At 44.2% G+C, this 20,738-nt stretch overlaps 1 protein-coding gene across 1 annotated transcript in view; it reads left to right on the forward strand.

The window, feature by feature from the left end:
• The first annotated feature begins 2,247 nt into the window (after positions 1–2,247).
• Positions 2,248–20,738, forward strand: part of LOC133766374 (O-acyltransferase like protein-like) — a 59,961-nt gene continuing 41,470 nt past the window's right edge. Inside the window, exons 1-2 of the mRNA XM_062200035.1 lie at positions 2,248–2,265; positions 11,546–11,780. Coding sequence (XP_062056019.1) covers positions 2,248–2,265; positions 11,546–11,780 — 253 coding nt within the window. The remainder of the gene's footprint in view (positions 2,266–11,545; positions 11,781–20,738) is intronic.

Below are 20,738 nucleotides of genomic sequence, written 5' to 3' on the forward strand. Positions count from 1 at the left end.
GACTAAGCAGGGCCAGGAAAGTCAGTGCAGCATGATCAGTCATGCGTGGAATCCAAAGCCACCATTATCATAGAGGTTGAGTGTGGTGCTTCCCAGAGGCTGAGGAGAGCGGAGGCGAGGGAGGGGTGGCAAAGACTGAGGAGGAACAGGTCCCAGGTTCTTGGACAGGAGTAGGAAGTTCTGGAGGGGCCGGTGCTGTGGTGTAGCAGGCAAAGCTGCCGCCTGCAGTGCCGGCATCCCATACGGGCACTGGTTTGTGTCTCGGAAGCTCCACTTCTGTTCCAGCTCTCTGCTGTGGCCCAGAAAAGCAGGGGAGGATGGCCCAAGTCTTTGGGCCCCTACACTCACGTGGGAGACCCAGGAAGCTCCTGGCTTTGGATCAGCCCAGCTCTGGCCATTGCAGCCAACTGGGGAGTGAACCAGCAGATGGAAGATCTCTCTGCCTTTCCTTTTCTCTGTGTAACTCTGACTTTCAAGTGAATGTATAAATCTTTTAAAAAATAAAAGAAAAAGGCTGTTCTGGAGTTCTACTGCACAGCAGGGGACCATGGGTAACAATATACTGTGTATCTATCTACAAAATGCTAGAAGATTTTGAATGTTTCCACCAAAGAGATAATAAATGTTTGAGATGGTTATGTTGTCCCTGTACTGAACAGTGCACAGTGTATACAGGTATTGGGCTATTGCATAGTACCTAATAAATATGTGCAACTTGGCCGGCGCCGCGGCTCACTAGGCTAATCCTCCGCCTTGTGGCGCCGGCACACCGGGTTCTAGTCCCGGTTGGGGCACCGATCCTGTCCTGGTTGCCCCTCTTCCAGGCCAGCTCTCTGCTGTGGCCAGGGAGTGCAGTGGAGGATGGCCCAAGTGCTTGGGCCCTGCACCCCATGGGAGACCAGGAGAAACACCTGGCTCCTGCCATCGGATCAGCGTGGTGCGCCGGCCGCAGCGCGCTACCGCGGCGGCCATTGGAGGGTGAACCAACGGCAAAAGGAAGACCTTTCTCTCTGTCTCTCTCTCACTGTCCACTCTGCCTGTCAAAAAAAAAAAAAATGTGCAACTTTTAGGCATCAGTTAAAATTAAAGTGCGAGAAAGATGAGCCCAAACTGCTTCCCGCCTCCTCACTCCCAGTGCCTTCGCCTTGGTCCTGATCCTGAAAATCTACTCTCACTCCCAGCTTTGTCCTTGCTCTGCCAAGCGCACCTGTGGAAACCCATTCTCAGGTCTCATCTTTGAAACACCCTTAAGAGCCGAGTCGTGTTCCCTTCTGCGTCTGCTTACTCTGCTTTATGTCAACATCCGGTCTCAGCCCGATCTCGTGTTCCAGGGGGAAGAAGAGACTGGAACCCTCCGAGAGCAAGCATGGGGTCTTGCCTCCAATCTGCTCACAGCTGCTGAGGTAGGACCTGAGGAAGTGTCTGTTGACGAAGCCTAGAGAGAAGCTACAGATGTTCCTGGAGATCAGGGCGTCTGCCAGAGGGGAGGCAAGAAGCAAGGGCTGGATATGCCGGGCTTCCATGGGAGCGGGCTGGCTCTGGGAGATGGGAGAGAGGCAAGAGTAGGAAGGATCCCAAAGAGGGCTGCGTGTGCATGGTGAGACCTTCAGGTTTCATTTCGAAGGCAGCTGAATGACTCAGGGTGAGAGCAGGCACAGACTACTCTACTGTAGCGAGTACTTTCAATGTCACATGACTTCAAGGATGTGGGACCGAAGGTGACAGGGACAGAGACAAGAACTGAAGATGTCTGAGGATCATCCTTTTTTATATTTGAGAGAAAGAGAAAGAGAGAGAGAAAGAGAGAAAGAGAGAGAAAAAGAGAAGGAAAGAGAGAGAAAGAGAGAGAGAGAGAAAGAGAGAAAGAAAGAGAGAGAGAGAGAGAGAGAGAGAGAAAGAGAGAGAGAGAAAGAGAGAGAGAGAAAGAGAGAGAGAGAGAGAGAGAGAGAGAGAGAGAGAGAGAGAAATTTTCCATCGGCTAGTTCACTCCCCAAATGGCCACAACAGTCAGGGCTGGGTCAGGCCGAAGTTAAGAGCCAGGAGCTTCTCCCAGATCTCCTATGTGGGGACAGGGGCTCAAGGATTTGGGTGATCTCCCACTGCTTTCCCAGGAGTATTAGCAGGGAGCTGGATCGGAAGTGGGCAGCCAGGACTCGAAGCAGCACACATATGGAATGCCGGTGCTGCAGGTGGCAGCTTTAACCATTACACCACAGTGCTGGCCACAGATCATGCCATCCATTCGGCATGCAGCAGGGCCTCAAGGTATAGGGAGCTGACCTGTAGGCTCCAGTGGCCAGGCTCCTGTGCCAGCTGGCACCTATTTCAATTGGCAGTGGGAGGTACTAGCAGAGGATGGAGGAGGGAAGATGCCAGGATACCTGTACCCACTGTTCTGGGCGTAGACACTCTGCAGTGCCTGCCTCTGTTTCTGTCATGAGGCGCTATCCCAGCTCTCTGCTATCATCAGTACCAAGCAACTTCTCCCTCTGCATCCCCAGTGCCAATAGGGAACACCACTCTCCTGGGGCCCATAGTGCTTCACTTCCCTTGATCCCCAGAGCCCTGGGGATGGCTGCAGCTTTCTCTAAGGGCCCGATCTCATGGTCACCTCCCGGTCCCTGTGTGCCCTTGTAGGTCTTGGAACACATCAGTCACCTGCTCACCATGCTGAACCCTCTCCGCGCCACTTCCTGGGCAGCTTCTCTTCTTGTGACTGGGCTCAGATTAAACAGGGATAGAGAAGGACTAGAAATTGGCATTTATTTGTCTCAGCATCCCTGCTACTTAGCATTGGCCTGACACAGAGCAAACACTCAGTAAAAATTAAACTGTTGAGCTGAGTAAAACGTACACTCCTTTTCCAATTCCTAACAGTGATGAATCCGCAAAAGGGAGAAAATGATAGCTCAGATACAAAAGCATTTTTTTAAAAAGGTTCATAGACCCCGTGCAACAGTGGGCTATCTACCTTTTACTCAGAGCACTTTGTTTAGAATCTGTGTTTATAAATAATTATATTATGAAGCAAATTCAAAGTATGATAATGCAAGAAATTTAAAGAAAAAAAGGAAGGAGAGAGGGCTGGTGGAAGGAATTTTCTTGGAATCTTATCTATGAAATTTGAAGAGATCCAAGATGGTGGAATAGGGAGGGAGCTTGGTGCTCTAGTCTAGGGGAAGACAGTTTAAAACAAGTGGAGAGTGCAGTCTCAGGGAAGAGTCAGGGAGAAAACAGCAGAGGAAACTCCATGCAAATTAGAGGGACGCTGTGAATTTACGTGGAGGGTATGGATGTGCACAACTCAGGACCCCAGCAGCTGAGAGCCTCGGCACCAGCTTTGGAGAGAGGTGAGACCAGACTGCAGCAGCCCAGGCCACTGGCAATAAAGCTGTGGGAAGAGCCTTGTTTGAATATGGCTTGGAGCCCTGTTGGGGACAGTGCACCTGCCAACCTGGAGGAGAAACAACGGGGGCACGTTTCTCTCTCCCAAGCAGCCTGCACCTGTGTCCTGTAATGAGCAGAGCGAGGCAGGCACCATTTGGACATATGTAACAACCACACCAGCAACCAGCTCCGAGCCCGAGCCTGGCAGGGAGAACTGACAGGGGGCTGGGAGCTCCTGACAGTGAAAACACTGTGGCTGTGTGGGAGGGCACAGGGTGTGGCTGGGGCTTTGGGCAGTCACTGTGGGCAGCTCCACATGCTCGGGGCTCCCCGACTCCCTGGTGAGGGTCACTGCTGAGGGATCTGTGCTTACACCAAGGATCCTTTGTGTGGTTCTTGTGGCACCATGGATGAATAATGTACCCAATGGGGCTAGCGCCCAGGCACTGGTTTCCTTTGAGAAGAGGTGAGCATGAGACTACACCAACAGAGCAGAACAAATCTCCTGATTTAAAAAAAAAAAAAAAAAAAAAAAAAGGATTTACCATGCCCAACCTGGGTGTCACCTTAGACACTCCCTTCACCATGGAGCACTGAGAACAGAGATCCCTGGCCACACCCACCCCACACCTCTGAGTATTCACTGAAAAAAGCAGGCACTCCACTAAGCCATAGAGGCACAGTCCAAAGTTAAAAACTATCACAGGGGAAAAAAAAGGAAACCAAGTATCTCCACAAATGTCATATAATAAAGGCAGCAATTCAAGAAACAAGAATAAGACAACATGACGCCCCCAAAAGAATGCAGCAATTCAATACTAGAATGTGCAGATGAAGAGACTGAAGAAATGCCAGAACGCAATCCAAAAAACTGATTGGAGGATTACTTAGAAGGAGTCAGAAGCAAGTCCACAAACTAATGAAATCTGCACGACATGAAATAAAATTTCTCCCATGAAACAGATCTTAAAGAGAAATCAAAATGAAATCCTGGAAATGAAGAATTCAATAGAATACAAAATGACGTGGAAAGCCTTACAGACTTGGTGAAACAGAGCAAATAATATCCGAGTTAGAAGACAAATTGCTGGAAATTTTACAGTCAAAAAAAATCAGAAAACTAAAAAACAGTGTTGGGGGCTGATGCTATGGTATAGCAGGTAAAGCCACTGCCTGTAGTGCCATCATCCCTTAAGGTCACTGGTTCAAGTCCTGGCTGCTCCACTTCCCATCCAGCTCTCTACTATGGCCTGGAAAAGCAATAGAAAATGGCCCAAGTGCTTGGGCCTCTGTATGGGAGACTTGCAAGAAACTCCTGGCTCCTGGCTTCAGATGGGCCCAGCTCCAACTGTTGTGGCCAATTGGGGAGTGAACCAGCAGATGGAAGACCTCGCTCTCTCTTTGCCTCTCCTTCTCTCGGTGTAACTCTGACTTTCAAATAAATAAATCTTAAAAAACACAGTGTTGGAGATTTATAGGATACTATCAAATGACCCAACATACAGGTCTTAGGAGTTCCTGAAGGCATGAAAAGAGAATGGATTAGAAGGCCTATTTAGTGAAAGGAAGTTACAGAAAACTTCTCTAATTTGGAGAAAGAAAAGAACATCCAAGTACAGGAAGCACATAGAACTCCTAATAGACATGGCCAGCAAAGATCTTAATCACGACATTGTAGTCAAACTCTCCACAGTAAAACATACAGGAAAGATTCTAAAACGTACACAAGAGAAATGCCAGCTTACTTTCACAGGATCTCCAATTAGACTCACAGCCGATTTCTCATCGAAACTCTAGGGGAGAATGGCAAGATGTATTCCAAGTTTTTTTTTTTTTTTCTTTTTTAAGATTTATTTACTCATCTGAAAGGGAGAGTTACAGAGAGGCAAAGGCAGAGAAAGAGAGGTCTCCTATCTGCTGGTTCACTCCCCAGATGGCCACAGCAGCCTGAGCTGCATTGATCCGAAGCCAAGAGCCAGGAGCTTCCTCTGGGTCTCCCACGTGGGTGCAGGGGCCCCAGGACTTCAGCCATCTTCTACTGCTTTCCCAGGACAAGCAAAGAGCTGGATCGGAAGTAGAGTAGCTGAGACTTGAACTGGTGCCCATATGGGATGCCAGCACTGCAGGTGGCAGCTTTACCTGCTATACCACAGTGCCAGCCCTCCAAGTCTTAAGAAAAAAAAAAAAAACTAAATCCAGAACACTATACCCTGCAAAGCTCTCATTTCTGAATGAAGGTGTAATAAAGACCTTCCATAACAAATAGAAATTGAAAAAATTTGTCACTATCTGTTCAGCCTTATAATAGATGCCAAGGGATGTGCTACACACAGAAACCTGGTCATCACTGTGAAAGACGGTGAAGGCAGAAAGTCTCCCAGCAGAAGTACAGAGGAAACCCAAAGTAAGCAACAGGAGTATTTATGGGGAAAATGGCAGCACCAAGTCATTACTCATCAATAGCCACTTGAATGTAAATGGTCTCAACTCTCCAGTTAAAAGATACAGACTGGCAGAATGGATTAAGAAACAAAACCCATCTACTTGCTGCCTATAAGAAACACATCTCACCAACAAAGATATATGCAGACTGAAGTGAACGGATGGAAAGATATTCCATAGTAAGAGAAAGAGAAGAGTTGGTATAACCATCCTAAGATTAGACAAAATAGACTTTAACATAAAAACTGTTAAAAGAGACAAAGAAGGACACTATGTAGTGATAAAGGGATCAAGTCAACAGGAAGATGTGACTATTATAGATTATATATGCACCTGATTTCAGGGCTATTTAAAATACATGTTAAGGGACCTAAAGGGAGAAATAGATTTAAATACAATAGTAATGGGGAATTTCAATAACCCACTTTCAGCAGGGGACAGATCAACCAGACAGAAAGTCAGCAAGGAAACAGTTAACCGACACTATAGGCCAAATGGACCTAACGGATACCTACAGAACTTTGCATTCTACAGTTGCAGAATACACATTCTTCACAGCAGTGCACAGAACCTTTTCTAGGATCGACCACACCCTAGCCATAAAGCAAGTCTCAGCAAATTAAAGAAAAATTTGAAATCATACATCTTCTCAGATCACAATGGAAAGAAGCAGGGAATCAGCAACTCAGGATCCTCTGGAGTGTATGCCGACACGTGGAGACTGAACAACACGCTCCTGAATGAACAGTGGGTCACAGAGGAAGTCAAAAGAGAAATCAAAAAATTTCTGGAAACGAAGACGACAACACAACATATCAAAACTTATGGGATACAGCAAAAGCAGTGCTTAGGGGAAAGTTTATAGTGATTGGTGCCTACATCAAGAAATTAGAAAGGCACCAAGTAAATGAGCTATCAATGCATCTCAAGGATCTAGAGAAACAGCAAAACAAATCCTAAACTGGTAGAAGAAAAGAAGTTAAAATTAAAGAAATCAACAAAATTGAGACAAAAAAATACAAGAGATCAGCAAAATGAAGAGCTAGGTTTTTGAAAAAATAAACATTGACACACCATTGGCCCAACTCATCAAAAAAGGAGGGAGAAGAATCAAATTAATAGAATTAGAGATGAAAAAGGATATGTAACAACCGGCACCACAGAAATAAAAAGAATCATCAGAAATTACCACAAAGAGCTATATGACAACAAGTCAGGAAATTTAGAAGACATGGATAGATTCCTGGACACATATGACCTACCTAAATTGAGCCATGAAGACATAGAAAACCTAAAGAGACTCATTACCAAGACAGAAACTGAATCAGTAATAAAGACCCTCCCCAAAAAGAAAAGCCCTGGACTAGATGGCTTCACTGCTGAATTCTACCTGACATTTAAAGAGCTAACTCCAATTCTTCAAGTTATTCAAAACAATTGAAAGGGAGGAAATCCTCCCAAATTCTTTCCATGAAGCCAGTATCACCTTAATTCCTAAATCTGGAAAAGACAACAGAGAGAGAACTACAGACCAATTTCCCTGATGAACATAAACGCAAAAATCCTCAAGAAAATTCGAGCCAATCGAATCCAACAACACATCAGAATCATCATCCACCCAGACCAAGTGGGATTTATCCCTGGTGTGCAGGGATGGTTCAGTGTGCACAAAGTCAGTGTGATACATCACACTAAAACTGAAAGATAGGGGCTGACGCCATGACACAGTGGGCTAGTCCTCCGTCTGTGGTGCCGGCATCCCATATGGGTGCTGGTTTGAGTCCCGGCTGCTCCTCTTCCAATCCAGCTCTCTGATGCTGCCTGGGAAAGCAGAAGATGGCCCAAGTCCTTGGGCCCCTGTACCCACATGGGAGACCTGGAGGAAGCTCCTGGTTCCTGGCTTTGGATCAGCGCAGCTCTGGCCTTTGTGGCCACTTGGGGAGTGAACCAATGGAAGGAAGACTTTTCTGTCTCTCCCTCACTGTCACTCTACCTTTCAAATAAATAAATTTTTTTTTTAAAAAAGTTCATTCTCTATAAAAAAAAAAAAAACTGAACAAAAACCATATGATTATCTCAACAGATGCAGAGAAAGCATTTGATAACACTTTTTCATGATAAAAACAAAGCAAATTGGGTATAGAAGGAACATTCCTCAACACAATCTAGGCAATTTATGACAAACCCACAGCCAGCTTCCTACTGAATGGAGAGAAGTTGGAAGCATTCCACTATGATCCAGAACTAGACAAGCATGCCCACTCTGACCACTGCTATTCAATATAATCCTGGAAGTGTTAGCCAGAGTCATCAGGAGAACAAAGGGATACAAACTGGGAAGGAGGAAGTCAAACTATCCCTATTTTCAGATGACACGATTCTATATGTAGAGGATCAAAAGCCTCCACTAAGAGACTATTGGAACTCAGAGTTTGGTAAAGTAGCAGGATACAAAATCAACACACAAAAATCAACAGCCTTTGTATACATAGACAATGCCATAGCTGAGAAAGAACTTCTAAGATCAATCCCATTTCCAATAGCTACCAAAAAATCAAATACCTTGAAATAAATTTAAACATGGATGTCAAAGATCTCTACAATGAAAATTACAAAACACCAAAGAGATAGAAGATACAAATAAAAAGTCTTCCATGTTCATGGATTGGAAGTCAATATCATCAAAACGTCCATACTACCAAAAGCCATTTACAGATTCAATGCAATACCAATCAAAATACCAAAGACATTCTTCTCAGATATAGAAAAAATGATGCTGGCCGGCACCATGGCTTAACAGGCTAATCCTCCGCCTTGCTGCGCCGGCACACCGGGTTCTAGTCCCGGTTGGGGTGCCGGATTCTATCCTGGTTGCCCCTCTTCCAGGCCAGCTCTTTGCTATGGCCCGGGAAGGCAGTGGAGGATGGCCCAAGTGCTTGGGCCCTGCACCCGCATGGGAGACCAGGAGAAGCACCTGGCTCCTGGCTTCGTATCAGCGCGATGCGCCGGCCGCAGCGGCCATTGGAGGGTGAACCAACGGCAAAAAGGAAGACCTTTCTCTCTGTCTCTCTATCTCACTATCCACTCTGCCTGTCCAAAAAAAAAAAAAAAAAAAAAAAAAAGATGCTGAAATTCATACAGAAACACAGGAGACTTCAAACAGTTAAAGCAATCTTATATCACAAAAGCAAAGCTGGAGGCATAATAATACCAAATATTAAGACCTACTACAAGGCAGTTATAATCAAAACAGCCTGGTACAGGAACAAAAACAGATGGATAGACCAATGGAACAGAATAGAAATGCCAGAAATCAATCCAAGCATCTGTAACCAACTTATGTTTGACAAAGGAGCTAAAAACCAACCCTTGGAGCAAGGACTCTCTTCAACAAATGGTGCTGAGAAAGCTACATTTCCACATGCAGGAGTATGAAGCAGGACCCCCTACCTTACACCTTTCACAAAAATCAATTCAAAATGGATTAAAGAACTATACCTATGACCTCATACCATCAAATCATTAGAGAACATCCGGGAAACCCTCAAGACATTGGCATAGTCAGAGTACTTGGTCAAGACTCAGAGGCACAGGCAATCAAAGCCAACATTTACAAGTGGGATTACATCAAATTGAGCAGATTCTGGACAGCCAAAGAAACACTCAGCAAGGTGAAGAGGCAACTGACAGAATGGGAGAAATTATTTGCAAACTATGCAACTGATAAAGGATTGATGGCCACGATATGTAAAGAGCTCAAGAAACTCCACAACAAAACAAACCACCCAGTTAAGAAATGGGCCAAGGACTTAGACATTTTTCAAATGAGGAAATCCAAATGGCCAATAGACACATGAAAAAAATCTATAGGATCACTAGCCATCAGGGAAATGCAAATTAAAACCACAATGAGGCTTCATCTCACCCTAGTTAGTGCTTTCATACAGAAATCAACAACAAATGCTGGTGAGGATGTGGGGAAGAAGGCCCCCTAATCCACTGTTGGTGGGAATATAAACTGGTAAAACCACTATGGATGACAGTATGGGATACCTCAAAAATCTGAATGTAGACCTGCCTTATAACCCAGCTATCCCACTCCTGGGAATTTACCCAAGGGAAATGAAATCAGCAAATAAAAGAGTAATCTGCACCCCCATGGTTATTACAGCTCAATTCACAATAGCTAAGATATGGAATCAACCTAAATGCCCATCAACTGATGACTAGATAAAGAATTTATGGGATATGTACACCATGGAATATGACACAGTGGTAAAAAAACAGGAAGACAAGAACAACAACAACAACAACAAAAAACAAGAAATGAAATCCGGTCATTTGCAACAAAATGGATGAATATGGAAAAATATCATACTTAGTAAAATAAGGCAGTCCCAAAGGACAAATACTACATGTTCTCCCTGGTCTGTGATAACTAAGAGAGCTCTAAAAGGCAATTTATAGAAGTGAAATTGACACTTTGAGATGTGATGATTTTGAACAGCTCTTGTCTTGACTGTTGAGTAACTTTTTTATACTGTTGAGCTCTTTACTTAGTATAATCATATGTGTATAAAGTTAATTGAAAATAGATCTTAGTAAATAAGAACGGGAATAGGAGAGGGATGAGGAAGAGGATTGGGAGCGTGGCTTGGAGGGAGGGTATGGCGTCCCTAAAGTTGTATTATGAAATGTATGAAGTTGGCCCCCCTTAAATAAAAGGCTTCTGGGGAAAAATTCATGAAATCTGTTTCCTGTATAATTTAAAAAGTAACAAAAAATATGTGTACACCAACATGCTCACCTTTAGACTTTAGTATTTACTTAGAAAATTCTCAAAGACTACACATTCGTGTATTAGGAGTAACCATATCCAGGAGGGGAGAATGTAAAACATGTTCATGTACTAGGTAACGTGAAACTGTTATTAAAAATGTTTATGCTGAACTCTTTAATGCTCAGGAAAATGAATCACAAAGCTAGCAAAAGTAGGTTTTGACTCTTTAGAAAAGAATTTCATTTAAGTGTTGTATTTTATGACTTAGAACAAGGCTAGGATGACAGCGAAGGATTCATTGGCCTTTCCAATAAGAGTTTTCTTTCCATGTGATAAAATATGTTATTCAAAAAATCAATTTCTCTTAGTTGTGGACCCTAATGTGTTTCTTGATAGCTTCCCAATAGTATCTGAAGTGCCTCTATCTGTCTGTATTCCTACAAATGATTTAGAGTTTAGAAAAGTGAATTTGCCTCTCCTAAAAAGGAAATAGTTTCATCAAAAAGTTGAATTAAAAGGTAAACTGATCTTAAAAGCGAAAACATGTTGAAATTCCTATTTATTGCATGTATTTTCCATGAACTTTTTGAAGATTCCTCATGATTCATACATTGGATTCATCATTGCTCTTGGACAAAAAGCAAACACTGCCACTTAACACCGTCAGAATATTTTTCCAACCCAGAGAGGCACAGCAGGCCATCTAAGCAGAGGACACCCAGCCAATGTCACGGTAGCTGGAGACGGTAATCTGCATAACTAAAGGAGCCAGGTGCTCAGCGGTGCCCACAGCCACAGCGCCATTTATTCCGCAATCACAAGTTGTGCATCAATCGGTTTCCATGGTTTGCCCAGCACCGCCGCTTTGCAGGTGGCTTTGAGATGGAGCTTGTCGCTCTGCCTGTTAAAAGTGAGCAATGTCACATCTGCCTGCAGCATGTCACAGACAAGTGCTTCCTGAATATAAAGGCCTTCATCTTTGAAGAGTGGTTTATCCCAGCGGCTTCAGAGGCAATGAGGGACCTGGCTTTACTACTTGGCCTGCTCTCTTTCCAGTTTCAATTCCCTTTCGGTTTTCCTGCAAGAAACATTTCTCTCAAGTGCATGCAAGATACTGATGAATTCCTTTCTGATCTGAATTCGGTGAAGCCCAAAGAATACGCTTTAAGAAGTAAGTGGGTTTCTCTGGCCCATTGGGTAGGTGGACACGAGGCGGGCCAAGGTTCACGCTTGAAACGTGTTAGACTTTGCAGAATTAAAAACAGAACCGAACAGGGAAGACAAGACATGCCTTAGTTTACAAAGTATGCCAGCAATCTGGGGCGGGGGAGGAATTTTGACTGCAGATCTGTCCATTTAGCTGGAAGCAATCTTTGTGGACCAATGTCTTATAAAGATGAGAACTGTTTGTAAATTGTGCAATGCTGTTTAGCATTACTGACACGGGTAACATTTCACTGTTGTAGGAGCTACCTTGGTTTATTTCTGTTTCTAAACATTTAGTCTGCCTTCGGTAATGAGTTGCTTCATTATGCAGGGAAAACTTTTGCCATGCGTGCTGGATGGGGAATTCTAAGGCGTGCTTGCTAAATGTGCTGGCTTGGGCTAGAGGAAGCGAGACTGTAGGCCGCCTTCTGCATGCGAGATGGAGGCCTCCGTGCGGCCCCGATTTGTTGTTACTTTTCCAACATTATTCTTCCAACTAAGGGCACATCCAGCTTTCCTGCACGCAGTGGGCAGGAAGTCGGATTTGTTTTCAGTGGGGCAACCTCTCCTTCAGGAGAAAGATTCACTGTTGATGCTGATGGGAAACCACTCACAAGGAGATGTAAACACTCACTCTTTTCCAAAGCCAGATCGACTGACGTGGCAATTTCCATTTCGAGTGCATGACTAGTTTATTTGGAATTGAAAAACACTTGCTCATGCAATATACACCAAATTGCTCATATTGGTCATGTAATATACACCATCGAGGTAAATCAAAGTTTTGATCTAATACTGAGTAGTTCACAGCGGCATATGAACTCAAGCAATTATTTACCATTTTCCACTGGATTAATGTCCTAGTATTTAATAAAATGGGGGGGGGGTTTAAACAGAAATCCATTTGATTCAATACCCTTCTTTAAGTCACATTTTGGAATTGATTATGTTTTGCTACAGCTCTTAAGGATACTGACAGTAGGCCAGAGCTTGTGCGAATGTTCCCTAAGTGAGCCAAGAAGGTACAATGACTCGGGTGTATTTCTGGTGGCGAGGTGGTGTCACTTACTGTCCTTGTGCGTCACCACCGAGCAAAAGCTGTACAAGTTACCATGGTCACGCACCAACCATGTTCTTTAAGTTAAAAATTTCCAAGCTATTTCAAAAGGGAGTTATGTGATAGGCATAAATGAGATTGTTTTAACCGATTTCATTCTAATGTACCAGAAAATACGTGGCACTGTGGCCTTGACATTTTGCCCGAGATTTCTGAAGCACAGCGTGTGGTTCTGACCTTGGTTCTCAGTATGGTTTTCCCGACTACCATGCGGATCAAAGAGTCAGTGCTCCGTGAGGACTTCTACAGGGCAGGCTCCACTGCCAGCTCTGGGCGGGAGCCGTCCCTTGCAGCCCCCCAGCCCCTCAGCCTCAGATATGGCTAACAGTCATTATCAGCTCTATTTTATGAGTGAGGAAACTGAGCTACAGAGATGTCAAGTGTCCTGCCTACAGTAAGTGGCAGAGATAGAGGACATGGGCTCCAGTCCTGACAGTGGAGTCTGCACATTAGGTCATTGGCTAGAAGGACCAACAAGGGCAACACACACCAGCAACATGTAGAATGACATGTATCATAGAGGGGCCACACAGAAATAATAATAAAAAAAAAAAACACCCACAGCACTGCAAGGAGATTCCACACAGCACCTAGGCCATACGTGCTCATGAAGGTTCTCGGTTGCTATAGGCCTGTGATATGATGTTGAGAAACAGAAGTTTAGAAGGAAACCTCCACACTCAGCCTAGGGGCTGAACTTATTTTCAAGCTGGGTGATGAAAACACAGGCATTTGTTTTCCCTGTGTACCTTTTAAATTACACACTGCATTTACTAGGACATTTTAAAGTGCCATTTCCAACCCCAAACCCAGTGCTGGTCTCTCAGGTCCTGGGATAACGGGCAGGGGGCTGAGGAATGAGGCAGAGAGAGGGCCCCTGAAACCCCTCGGGGATGTTGGGTCTTCCAGAACAGGCCAGAGACTGCCTGTCAGACTCATTCTGGCAGCAGTCGGGTGGGTTCAAGGGTGTGGACAATGTGGGAAAGAATACTGCAGGAATGTCAATCCTAAAACAAGACCTCCCATTGCCTTTTCTACCATCCTCTGACCACTGGTTTTCTAGTAGATAACACACCCACTGCCTTACTGGGAACAAAATCCAAACACTCTCGGGTGCTTTGATTCTGCCGCCCTCTCACGTCTTGGGGACTTAGGAGGCTGACTCAATTTTGTGTAAAACAGAATTAAAACATAAGCTGGTTCTGGTAAGAATTTCTTTGAAATCCATGCATAGCAGCGTCTTCGAAAAGTTCATGGCAAATGCATATTATGATAAAAACCATACCCAGGTTTCATTTTTTTTTTTTTTGCACCAAAATCAACTTGTCTCTTAATTATTTTCTACTGCCATTTTGAAGTGCTATATATATTTTTTTGCCCCTATTTTCTGCCCAAGCCTTCATGCACGTGTTCCAGTGCTCTGGTACCTTTGCTTCTAGTTTTGTTACTGTTGCAAACTCCTTCATCCGTGGAAATACATACTCAGTAAATCTCTTATGTACAAAACTAAGACAGCCGACATCTGACTTCCTGATTAACGAGTTTCCTCCCCTTCAGTTGTCTTCCTCCTTGACCACTACAGCATTAGCTGTCCTCTTCCTTAACGCTCACCTATTTCTAATTCCTAGACAAACCCGTCCGTGACGCCCTGTGCTGATGATCGGGCCTCTCTCTCCTTCCCTCTAGACTTGGTCCCTGGAACCTTCCTCCTAGCAGCACTCTGCTCCTTTCTTTCTTACACTTTTCTTGTAACCTGGTCAGGTTTTTCCGACAACATGTGCAGCTGTCCAAATGGTGCTAGACAGGCTGTCCTGAGGCCTGGGGTCTCATCCAGTCTGAGCCAGTAACTGTGTGACCTTGCCCAAGTCATGTCACCTTTCTGGACAAGTGTCCTCACTCGTGTTTTCTCAATTCTAAGCATCGACAGCAAAATTATTTACGAGTCTGATTCCTAGGCATAGCAGTGTGCTACAGCTGGTCTGTGCTGACTTGAGAGAGCTGGTTGTTAAGATTGTCAAGCCAATTGTTCAACAGTTATCATTAAGGGCTAAATCATACATATCTACAATTAAGAACAAAAGTAATATTCAAAAAAATAGCAAAATATAGTGGTATGATAAACTATTATCAGTGCCCTTGCAGCTATTATGTCCCTGGGTCTCTATGGTCAGCGTTACAGTATGCTACTGCCCAGGGCCTTCTAACTTCCCCCCAGCAGGCAGCCACGGTGCAAAGACACCACCAAGGAGGTTACCAACCACTCGATTCATTTGTTGGCCATCTAGACTTAAAGACATGATGGAGAAATGGTTAAGAATGTACATGTAGCATAAAGGAAGTGCAGGGTCTGTAACTACATTATGAACAGCACAGAAAGACGAGCAAATATTCCAACACTCAGATGGCCATCTGAGTCAGCAAAAAGAGTTGCTCACATACGGAAACAGTGAAATTGTGGCGTACATCTTGTTTCGCAGCCTTAGTACTCCTTCAGATAAACAAAAGTATCAACCAACATTCATGTCAGCACCACACCATGGATTGGCTAGGGACAGCAGGCTCGCAAACAGTGAAAGGATTCTGTGAGAGTCAACTAGCTATGTGTGCAATTTGTACTAAGGAATATTCTAGATTTCATTGTTATTTTTAATTTGTATTATGCGCTGAATTGTGCTTTCCTCAAATTCAGAGGCTGAAGTCCTAACCCCAATATCTCAGAATGTGATTGTATTTGGAAACATAAGCAATCTTTAAAAAGCTTATAAAATGTATTATGAAAAGACTATGCATGGATTTAAAATTGTTGCACCAAAATAAATTTATCTTTTAATTCTTTTTTCCCCCCACTAACTCTTTGGGGTCCACACATAGGATTTTTAAAAGAGATAAACATCAAAGACAACGGCAGACCAGTATCCCTGATGAACACATATATGAACGTTTTCAGTGAAGTCTTAGTAAATCAAATCCAACAGCACATCAAAAAGATTATTCACCATGATCCTGTGGGATTTACCCTGGGGACACAGGGATATTTCAACATACACAAATCAATACCATAATCCATCATATCAGCAGAATTAAGGATAAAAGCTTTGGCATCATCTCAATAGCTACAGAAAAAGCTGAAAAAAATCCAACCTCCTTTCATGATAAAAACCCTGAACAAATTAGGTCTAAAAGAGTCATACATCAACATAATCAAAGGCCATAGATGACAAACCCACAGAAAAGATCATATTCAACGGGGGAAGCCAAAGCATTTCCTCCAAGATCTGGAATCAGACAAGGGTATCTAACTCTCACTGCTCTCATTCAGTATACTCCCAGAAGTGTTGGCCAGAGCAGTTAGGCAAGAGAAAGAAAGAAAAGGCATACAAATAGGAAGGGACAAAGTCAAATTATTGCTATTTGCACAGATATGAGTCTCTCTTTTTTTTTTTTTTTGACAGGCAGAGTGGATAGTGAGAGAGAGAGAGAGACAGAGAGAAAGGTCTTCCTTTGCCGTTGGTTCACCCTCCAATGGCCGCTGCAGCCGGCGCACCGCACTGATCCGAAGCCAGGAGCCAGGTGTTTCTCCTGGTCTCCCATGCGGGTGCAGGGCCCAAGCACTTGGGCCATCCTCCACTGCCTTCCCAGGCCACAGCAGAGAGCTAGCCTGGAAGAGGGGCAACCGGGACAGAATCCGGCGCCCTGACCGGGACTAGAACCTGGTGTGCCAGCGCCGCAAGGCGGAGGATTAGCCTGTTGAGCCACGGCGCCGGCCGAGTCTCTCTCTTAAAAAAACAAAAAAACAAAAAAAAACCTAGAGAATCAAAAAAAGACTAGAACTGAAACTCAGTTGTAGAATACAAAATCACCATGTACAAGTCAGTAGCATTTTTACACACCAATAAACAAGAAATAAGAGCAATTCATTCACAATCTAAGGGTACCTAACAATGTTCATGGAGAATCAAAAATATTTTGGTGCAAAAAACTCTTGAAATCCATGCATACGCTAGTCTATCAAAGAGCTCATAGAAGATGTATTATGAAATAATTATGCGAGGCTTTAAAATTTATACCCAAATAAGCCTATCTTTTAATTTGCTCTTTCCATAAACTCTAAGTATCCTCATAGCTACAGATATGTTGGAATAAATTTAACCAAAGATATGAAAGACCTCCACAGTGAAAGTTACAACACAGTAATAAGAGAAATTGAACAAGACATCAAAAGAAATGGGAAGAACTTCCATGTTCATGGATTAGAAGAATATGCATTAAAATGCCCATTCTGCCCAAAGTTGTTTAAAGATTCAGTGCAATCCCTATTGAAATATCAATGACATAATTCACAGAACTAGAACAAACAATCCTAAAATTCACATGGACACATAAAAGACCTCCTAACAGCCAAAGCAATCTTGTGCTAAAAAGAACAAAGCTAAAGGTACCATAGTATCAGATTTCAAGACATGTTACAGCGCTATTATAACCAAAACAGCATGGTCCTGGAATAAAAACAAGACACACAGACCTATGGGGCAGAAGAGAGATGTAGACATCAATCTATGAAGCCATAGCCAAATGAGTTTCAACAAAGCTACCAAACATGCACTGGACAAAAGATACTCTTCAATAAGCAGGACTAGGAAAACAGTGCAGAAGATTCAAATTTGCAACAGTGCCCTGCTTCTTACCCTATACACAAAATCAACTAAAAATTGATCAAAATCTAAACACAAGACCCAAGACCATGAGATGAAAACATAAGTGTAACGTTAAGACATTAGCATAAGTGATTTTTTTTTGACAAAACCCCCAAAGCACAGGCAACAAAAGTAAGACAGGACAACGGGATTTTATCGAACCAAGAAGCTCTGCACAGCAAAGAAAACAGAGTAAAAAGACATTTGACAGAATGGGAGGAAATATTTATGAACAATTCATCTGAAAAAGGAGGGATATTCAGAGTATGAAAGGAGTTTAACAATAAAAACCAGAAAACAAAAAACTCCATGAAAAAGCAATCTGGTTTATTGGCAGGGAGAATCTGAATAGATAGTTTACAAAAGAAATACAAATAGCTAATAAATATGAGGAAATGTGCAAGTATTATTTATCACCAAGAAAATGCAAATCAGAACAATGAGATTATCTCACTCCAATTAAATTGGCTTTTATCAAAAATAAAAAAAAAACCACTGGCAAGGATACACAGAAAATATAATGTTTACACACTCTTGGTGGAAATGCAAAAGCTAAAAGTAGATCTATTGTATGAGCTAGCTACCTCACTTCTGGGTATGAAGTCAAAGGAAGTGCAGTCAGCGTTTTAAAGAGACGCCGCAAGCCCATGTTTGTTGCAGCATTATTCACAATAGTTCAGACACGAATCAACTTCAGTGTCCATTGACAGATGAATGGATAAAGACGACAAGGTAGGTATACACAAAGAAATATTCTCCAGCTGTAGAAAGGATGAAATTCTCACATTCACAGCAAAGTGAATAGAATTAAGTGTTGCAAACACAGACAAAAATCATGCTGCTTCCCACATGTGGAAGTTTAAACAAGTTAACCCGAATTCATTTTTTAAAAAAGTTATTTCATTACTTATTTGAAAAGCAGAGACAGATCTTCCATCTGCTGGTTCATTCTTCAAATGACTGTAATAGCTAGGTCTAGGCCAGGAGCTCCATCCTGGTGTCCCACAGGGTGGCAGGGGCCCAAATACGTGGGTCACCTTCAGCTGCCTTCCCAGGCACATGAGCAGGAAGCTGGATGAGAAGTGGTGTGGTCAGGACTCAGACACTCTGATATGGGATGCAGGCATCAGAAGCCGCAGCCTAACCTGCTGTGCCACATCAGCCCTAGATCTGAATTTAGAATGAAGCTTACCAGATGCAGGAAGAGTTTTGGGCCATGGGTACCAAAACACAGGAATGATGGGTGCTACTGTTCCATAGCCCAGTGGGGCAACTCTGGTTCACAATAACATTTCATACCCAATTAACTGGATGAGAGGATCTAGTAGGCTCTAAGCATAAATAAGGAAATAGATATGCAAGTTGCCTGGTTTGATCAGTGTACACTGTCTACATGCATTGAAATATATCATGCCCTATAAAAAGGTGCAGATATTGCATATTAATCTCACATGCAAAGATACAATTAAGCCAAAAGGAGATGAGCAGGAGAGGCCCTAGCCCAGTGGCTGGTGCTGTTCTAGGAGAGTAGGACAAACACGCACAGCGGGAGACCACATGATGACGCAGCAAGAAGACAGCCACTTTGAAGCCAAGGAGAGAGCTCAGAAGAAACCAACCCAGCTGACAGCCTGATTTGGCACAGAACAGCTTCCAGACCCCGGAGAAAACAAATTCCTGTTGTTTAAGTCTGCAGTATTTTGCTACAGAAACTCTAAGAAACTAACACAGTATGCTACATTTTCGTATCTGTATAATATATAATACCCACTTGGAAGATTGCATAGGTTGAATTTTGTCTTCCCCAAAAGATACATCGAAACCTTACTCCTGGTTCCTGCAGATCTGACATTATCTGGAAAGAGAGAGCAGCTAAGGCCAGCCCTAATCCAGTGACTTCTGCAAGGGAGATTTGGATCCAGGCACAGGGAAACACCAGACCACAGAGGAGGCCGAGACTGGAGCGATGCCCTGTAAGCCCAGCACTGCTGGCAGCCACCAGGAGCAGAGAGGCACAGGAGGATCCAGTCCTGCCGAGCCCTTGCTTTCAGGTGTCCAGCCTCCAGGACCACTCGTGGAGTGTGGAAGACAGCCCTGGGAAACGTGTACAGACTTGCTATGCTGTCAGAACCCACTCTGGAAACACGGCGAGCACCGATCGGCTGGAACGGAAGGAAAACAAGTTCATCAGTCTCGGGCAGGCCCTGGGCCTCTTCTCCCGGGAGGTAGCGGGCCCACACAGCCATTTCTGAGGTCCAGCCTGGCCTGTTCCTAACACTGGGCAGGCCAGGCCTCACGGCGAACCCTCCTTGCGTGGACTTTTAACTTTACCCCATGTTTCGTGACTCTCTGGTTTCTCAGGATTTGAGTCTTCCAGCACCTTCTTCCTCCAGGACAGAACAGCGGGAGATTAGCGGTGGCCTCTGGTCAAGAGGCCTGCAGAGCTTCTCACTTCCGGTCTTCTCCCATCTCCTCAATATCCTTGAATTCCCTAAGCAGCTACTTTCGCTCCCAAGCTTTCTCAGCCCTTCATGTCCCGGAGCCCACCTGGAGCCCACCAGGGCTGGGCCAGGTCAAAACTCAATCAGGAGCTGTGGAAGGAATTTCTGGTCTTTCGCTTGAGCAGTCATGGCCTCCCAGGGTCTACACTAGCAGGAAGCTGGGGTCACAAGAGAGCGCCAGGTGTTGAAGCCAAGGCATCCCAATGTGGGACACAGACTCCCCAGCCGGTGGCTGAGCCTCTAGCTGACCAGCTGGCTGGAGTCTGTGTGTTGACTGTGACCTATCACAAGAGGCTGGGTGTGGAGTTTTCCACTTACATTATATCAGAGCTCCAACAAGTAAGATTTTGGAGCCTTGGGGATGCTGGATTTGGGGACTAAGGGTGCTCAACTTGTCATGATGGGGAGAGCAAAGGTTCCACCAGGGACCAGGGACTGTGCCAGCCGTGGAATGTCCCCTGCAGACTGCTGCCTCTGGGGGTGTCACCCGGGACTCTAGGCTTCCCGAGGGAAGACGAGGCACACAAACAGGCAGCGTGAACACTCATTCTGGGAGATGAGCCCTGGTTATTGTGGGCCTTTGGGGAGGGAGTCATCAGATGCGAATTATC

Source organism: Lepus europaeus, chromosome 9, assembly GCF_033115175.1.
Source record: "Lepus europaeus isolate LE1 chromosome 9, mLepTim1.pri, whole genome shotgun sequence".
Lineage (NCBI taxonomy): Eukaryota > Metazoa > Chordata > Mammalia > Lagomorpha > Leporidae > Lepus > Lepus europaeus.